The sequence below is a fragment of the Hevea brasiliensis genome, unplaced genomic scaffold (genome assembly GCF_030052815.1).
Source record: "Hevea brasiliensis isolate MT/VB/25A 57/8 unplaced genomic scaffold, ASM3005281v1 Scaf367, whole genome shotgun sequence".
Lineage (NCBI taxonomy): Eukaryota > Viridiplantae > Streptophyta > Magnoliopsida > Malpighiales > Euphorbiaceae > Hevea > Hevea brasiliensis.
In genome coordinates, this window is record NW_026614881.1 from 10306 (window position 1) to 17428 (window position 7123).

General features: G+C 27.0%; 1 protein-coding gene across 1 annotated transcript; it reads left to right on the forward strand.

Moving 5' to 3' along the window:
- Nucleotides 1-3239: 3239 nt before the first annotated feature.
- LOC131177225 (uncharacterized) lies at nt 3240-6195 on the forward strand. Its single transcript, XM_058142187.1, has 3 exons — nt 3240-3648; nt 3879-4108; nt 5764-6195. Exons 1-3 carry the CDS (start codon nt 3294-3296, stop codon nt 6040-6042), a joined length of 864 nt encoding a protein of 287 aa, XP_057998170.1. The 5' UTR covers nt 3240-3293; the 3' UTR covers nt 6043-6195.
- The last annotated feature ends 928 nt before the right edge of the window (nt 6196-7123 follow it).

Sequence of the window (7123 nt, forward strand, 5' to 3'; positions counted from 1 at the left end):
AATCTATTCAATAATTTTAGTATTTTTATTAATTTTAAAAATTTCATATTGATAATATATATATATATATATATATATATATATATATATATATATATATATAATGAATAATATATCTATTATTATTAACTTAATTTTTAATTTTTTTGCTCTCTCTCTCCTTAGACTTTTAATTCACATCTTTCTGATTTTATTTTAAATTTAAGACAAAATAAAAAATTAAAAAAATTTAATATTTAAACATAAAATATATACAAATAATATAGCCAAAATAAATGTAATTATAACTTTCAAAAAATTAGAGAAGTTAATTAAAATAATGCTTCTATCAATTTGTCAGTAATTGTTAAAACTAATATCAACAATAAAAATTGGCTAAGATTAAAAATGTAGGCAAATATTTGAATTATTTTTATCAATTAAATAATCCAATTAAGTTAATTATTAAAATTGAAATTAATATGAAAAGTTTGAGATTAAATTAATAAAATTAAAAGGTTTGGCTAAAATTAAAAAATTTTATAAAAGTTTTGATTTTTTTAATCATTTAGTATAAGAATTTTTTTTTTAACTTTTGTAATTATACCTTATTCTTTTAATTTTAATAATTGTATTTCAAATTTCAAATATTAGTTATAATTTTTCAATTAGAATTAAATTTGAGAATGTTTATGTGGTAATTGATTAGGACAAACTTGAAAATGATTTTAATATAATTGAGTTAAAATTTGATTAATAAAATTATTACAATTATGACTCAAAATTCAAGTGAAATTTGAAGAGGGACCTTTTTCTAATTTGAGTTTGAGAAATATTCCTCAATAGAATTGAGGTATATTTTATTTTCTATATAAAGTAAAACTCATATTTTAGTATTATTCTTAAATTGAGTAGGACTCGTAATCAAATTAAGATTTGGAGAATTAGCAATATAAATAAGAGAATGGTGGAAAAGTTATTTAGCTTTACCCATGGAGTGACTATATTCGCCTATAGAGAGTGGCTTTATCCATGGAGAGAGGTTTTCACCCATTGTAGAGAGTAGCTTTGCCGATTGCTGAGAATTTAGCTCTGCCCATGGTAAGAGGGCTCTTGCACATTGCAATCTCATGAAGGGAAAGAGGGTTCGGTCTAAGATGGAGAAATGGCATAATCAAGAGCAAGAGATTATAACCCATTGTAGTATGGTAGTTAAAGTAGTAAATATATTGACTTATTTTAGAGGAAACTGAGAGAACTAACTAATATATTTAATAAACAATTATTATAAGGGTTCTCTTGGGTGTAATTAGGTTAATAGGTAGTATAGTTTTGAACTTGTAATGATGTTATTTAATTATAGTAGATGATGGCATGCCCTCATGCCCATAAACATAACCCTATATTGAGAGGGTGAACGACGTAAATATTACTATTTTGTGTGTTTACTTTATTTCTTTATAGTTTACTTGGTTTTCGCGGTGCACAACAAAAATATTATTTCTTAATTGTAAGATTTGCATATAGTCTTATAATTTCAAAAAAAATAATGTTTTAAATTAATTATGTAGATTTACGATTTAGTTTTAATTTTGATTATCAAATAAATTTATAATCAAAATTTGAAATTATGATAAAATTATTAAAATTAAAAGAGTGCAATCTATATAATTATAAATATTTGAAGTTTTTTTTAACTATTAGTTATTAGACTTCTAAAAACTAAAAAGTTATTTAAAAAATAAAAATATATGTTTTTTTTAAAAAAAGCAGCTGGTAAAATATTATAAATGAAAGTAAAAATTACTTTCTAAATGCAATCTTTTATTATCAAAATAATTATTCAAAACATACAATTTTTTAATCCAAATTTTGTTAAAAATAACAATAACTTTATCAATTAAAAGTTAATTATTAAAAAAATATAAATTTTCATCAAAAATTTGGTCAATCTCTTACAGAACTATGTTGTGAAAATTTACTAACGGCTAAAAAATTAATTAATGTTTAAATGTTTAAATGTTTATATTTATTTTCAATTTTAATTAATTAATCTTTCAATTTTATTGATTTTATACTAATTTAAAAAATTAATAATAATTATAACTAGCTAATTAAAATTATAAATATATAATCCTCTTCTTGAACCATATGACAATAGTAACTGTTACTAATTAAGAATTGTAACTACTTCCTTTTTTTTTAATTTAAAATAAATTATTCATCAACTCAAAATGTTGAAAATTAAAACCTCGACAATTTAAAAGAATTAATTTTTTTTTAATTTTGATAGTTAACTATCAATTAATTAATTTTTTAAAAAAAAAGAGAAATATCAATATTATTTTTTTTAAATGGTTGTAATATATAATTATTATTTAATTTAATTTTAAAGATATTTTATGCATTAAAATTACTCATTTGCTAAACACGTATGTTTACTTAATTTAATTAATAAAATAGAATTAATTAAAAAAATTAAGTTAAACTTATCCTAAACCAATTAAAATTAAATTATATCACTAACAATATTTTTATCAAATTGTACACACATGACACATGTGAAAGTGGATTTCCCACAATGCCAATTAAAACGCGGGAGATCATGTGAAAGCGGCACTTTCCTGCTGCCTCCTCCATTAACTAATATTAGGAAATTCCACCAAACAGCAGCCAAAAAAGGTTCCCACAGCCTCACAACAACCAAGAAATCTATCTCTTACTATATTTATTATTAATTTCAGTCTTATTTCAATCTAATTATTATTATAATAATTATTAGATTGTTGTTCTAGTTTATGTTATCATCAACAGTGCCATCAAATAACGTGTAAAAATGTGGTAACTATTTTCTAATTATTTGTTATAGTGTAATAATATTTAAATATATTTAAATTAATGATAACAAATTTCAAAATATATATTTTAATTTTTTTCATTTCAAAATTATTAATTTTATTTTTTATTATATTTTTTATCTATTTTTATTTATTATATTAAAATTTTTATTTTATGCGAAAACGAATTTTTAAATTTATATATTCTAAAATTATTTTTTTTATCTCCAGTATAAAAAAATTCAACGCATGTGGAAAGATTTTTAATAATTAAATATGATTAAAAAAAAAAAAAAGAACAGGGTTGGGTTGTTAGGGACTTAGACTTAGACCATTGACCTTGATGAGTCTACGTGTTAGTTAAATCCAAACCCTCGGCTCCCCGTAACATCTTCCCTCTACCTTTAAGTATTTATTGTCATTACTTCTCTGTCACCCATTCAACTTCCACACCAACTGTTTTCCTCTCACTATCAAATGTCGGGCCAGGTCCCTGCCCAGCTCGAGCCATGGTGCGACCTACAGAACAAGGTGGTCCTGATCACCGGCGCCTCTTCTGGTCTAGGCCGAGACTTCTGTCTTAACCTTGCCAAAGCCGGCTGCAGGATTGTCGCGGCCGCTCGCCGTGTTGATCGTCTCAAATCTCTGTGTGAAGAAATCAATCAGCTTCCTTCTCCTTCATCGGCGAATGATAAGCACAGTTCTGGTTCACGAGCTGTTGCTGTGGAACTTGACGTCTGCGCTGATGGTCCTACAATTGATAGATCCGTACAGATGGCTTGGGAAGCCTTTAGTGGAATCGATGCTTTGGTCAATAATGCTGGTGTTAGAGGTATTTTCTTTTTCTTTTTGATTTTTTTTGGGTTCAAATTCTATGGATTTATTTTTCTGTTTGGATTCCGAGAAAACTGTGCGAAGAAATTTTGACATTGAATTCCAATATTTTTGTTTTAGAAAATTACAAAGCACCGTGTCATGTTGATTTGATTTTGAATTTTTCATTGTGACCCTTCTGTTCACGAAATACGCGTCTTTATTCCTTGAAAACGGTGTCGTTTTCAGGTAGCGTGAAGACTCCGTTGGACTTGTCTGAGCAGGAGTGGGATCACGTAGTGAGAACAAATTTGACTGGATCCTGGTTAGTGTCCAAATCTGTCTGCATACGTATGCGCGACTCGAAACGAGGAGGATCAATCATTAATATTTCTTCTATTGCTGGCCTTCACCGTGGTCATTTACCTGGAGGTGTTGCCTATGCTTGTTCAAAGGCGGGCTTAAACACCATGACCAAGGTATTTGCTTTCACCGTGGTGGTATTCCAATTTTTTGAATTTTTAATAATTATGCCTTTTTATTATCTGGGTTGTGAACGTTTTACATGAATTCAATCAATCTTAAGTGTAGTGGTCAAATGTTAAATGGGGGACCAATAAGTACTCAAACTTAAGCTAAATCTTGTGTGATGGATACGATGTTGCTTCGGCTGTGGTTAGCCTACATGCCTTCTATTTTGCTTGACCTGAAATTATGCTAAGCCTTAATGGCATGGAAAATGTTGGAACGAAAGAATTCCACAAAATTTTGTGAAATTCATTCCTAATTCTAAATTTTTGTGTTTGGAATGAAAAAAAAAAAAAAAAGACAGATTCGAATTCTATGATCATAGAATTCTGCATAATTAGACATAGTTATCGCAAATTTCAGGTGGAATTTGCAAATGAATTCCACAAAATTTACAACAAAAATTGTTATGACTAAACTACTCTTATCACAAAACCCATTTTTCCCCTCATCTCCAAATCACCATAAACTCTCTCTCTCTCTCTCTCTCTCTCTCTCTCTCTGTCTCTCTTCCCTTCTTGAGATATATGATACAATTTGAGTAATGGCTATTACATGTGGCAATTGTATAAAAAGGGCATCTTGGTTTGTCACAGGCATACCATTGGCCACCTCCATTTATCTGTGTCTATTCTGACATTTTTTTTTCAGAGGACTGTGGGGCATTGATGCAATTTTTAAGCTTAGAAAATAAACCATAAAGAAAAGATGTGTTATTGATAAATATTATTTTGTCATTTTAAATTATTTAATTTACATAGCTATAGATATTATTTTAAGAGTAATAATATATAAATAAGAGTATATTATGTATCTTAATAAAAAAAGATAAATACAAAATTGTTATGTTACTTAAAATAAATATAATTATGAATTTATTATTTATTTCATAATAATAGTATGTCTAGGAGATTGTAGAAAATAAATGTAAATAAGTCTTCAATTTTGTATTTATTCCAAACATGATTTTGTGGAATTTAATTCAAATAAATATTTTAAATTTCAGCATATCAAATATGAAAATTCATTTGCAAATGAATTCACTTAAATTCATTTACAAATGAATTCTACATTTTGAATTTCAGCATGCCAAATGGATTTACCCTTCTCTCTATGCTATAGACATGTTTTCACTGAACCTACAATTCTGATTAGCAAATTATGCAGTACTGCTGGTGTGATGTTGATTTGTTTATATATATATATATATATATATTTGCGAGGAATTAATAGACTCACCATTTATTCTGAGATCTTTCAAATTAATTTCATGAGGCTAAAGGAATCAGGCATTCTGTTTAGCTGATAACAAATGCCCAAGGCTCGTCCTGTCACTTTGTTTTAGCTAAAAAAAATTGGTGTCTACTGATGGTGTGGCTGCTTGGCAGAAGGAGTTTCACTCCAAATATTTTTCTTTCCGTCATTCTGTTTTCTTTACTACTTCCCTTGCTTCTCTGGCAATCTTGACGGTCAAATCATGGAAGTATCTTGCCATTGATTCTATGCTGTGAATTTGGGACTTTAGTTCTTGTTATTTGTTAGCTCCTAATCGTCTGACATGCATGGTTGTGAGAAATGAAAAAAATGACAATGATGTTAATATCAGGTCATGGCTCTGGAGTTGGGAGTGCACAAGATCAGAGTTAACTCAATATCACCTGGACTCTTCAAATCTGAGATCACAGAGGGTCTTATGCAAAAGGACTGGCTCACCAATGTTGCTTTGAAAACTGTCCCTTTGCGAACATATGGCACCTCAGATCCGGCATTAACGTCGCTGGTCCGATACTTAATCAATGACTCCTCAGAATATGTGTCTGGCAATACATTCATTGTTGATGCAGGTGCCACCCTACCTGGTGTCCCTATATTCTCTTCCCTTTGAATCTGTGTACGCAAAGTGTTAATTTTTTTTGCACATGACCTTTCTACATTTTCTTCTGTTTCTATGTGATTTTAGCTTGATTGAGTTGTATGGTGGAATGATTTAGTGGGAGACGTCAAATTTTCCATAATTATGCTCAAGCTTTCTTGGCAAGGTTTTGATACAGTGCTTTTATATTCCTATTTTCTAAATATTCCATTGTAGAAACTACTGAGTTAAAATTTTGTTAATAAAAATATTGTGGATTCAGATATATGGTCTTATAACTTAGAATAATAATAATAATAATAATAATAATAATAATAATAATAATAACAGTAATGATTTTAATTATGTGAGCTTTATAATTTAAAAATAATACTTCTCACTTTGATTAGTTGTTATATAATTATTTTTATTTTTAATTTTGATTATTAAATAAATTTCTAATTAATTCTTGAAATGATGATAATTTGTTTTTTCAGAAGAATAAAATTATTAAAATTAAAAAAAATGTGATACGTAAATATTTGGTTTTGATTAAAATTAAAATTTATAATTTATAATTTTAAAAATGATTTTAATTTCATTATAAATATTTGTTTAAAAATAAAAAAATATTTTTATCAAATCGTACACACCGGACATGTGTAAGTGGATTTTATCCAATGCTAATAAAAAAACAGAAGTTGGGCAATGTTTAATGGGAACACGGAACTTTCCCGCAGCGTCCTTCGTTAACGTTGCACTTGCGTGCTCGTTACGGTAAGCATTTGATTCAAATTGAATTAAATTAAATTATAAAAATTAAATTATAAATTTTAAAAATTAAATCGAATCGAAATGGATAAAAAATTGAATCGAATCGATTTATTCTATTTAGATTTGGTTCGATTTAAATTTATCGATTTAATTTTTTATTGATTTTTTAATTTAGAATTGATTTTTAAGTTATTTGGTATAATTTTAACTTTAGTTTGAACCTAATAACCATTAATCAATGAAATTAAACAATTAATATATATATAAAATTAAATATAATTCATAAATTTTCCATAAAAATAAATCAATTCAAAAATTAATTCGATTCAATTTAGTTTGA

Excerpts from the sequence above, each read along its gene's own strand:
- LOC131177225 (XM_058142187.1), top strand. The coding sequence starts at position 3,294 with ATGTCGGGCCAGGTCCCTGCCCAGCTCGAGCCATGGTGCGACCTACAG. Across the intron at positions 3,649-3,878 it reads CAATAATGCTGGTGTTAGAG|GTAGCGTGAAGACTCCGTTG; the intron begins GTATTTTCTTTT and ends TGTCGTTTTCAG. Across the intron at positions 4,109-5,763 it reads GCTTAAACACCATGACCAAG|GTCATGGCTCTGGAGTTGGG; the intron begins GTATTTGCTTTC and ends TGTTAATATCAG.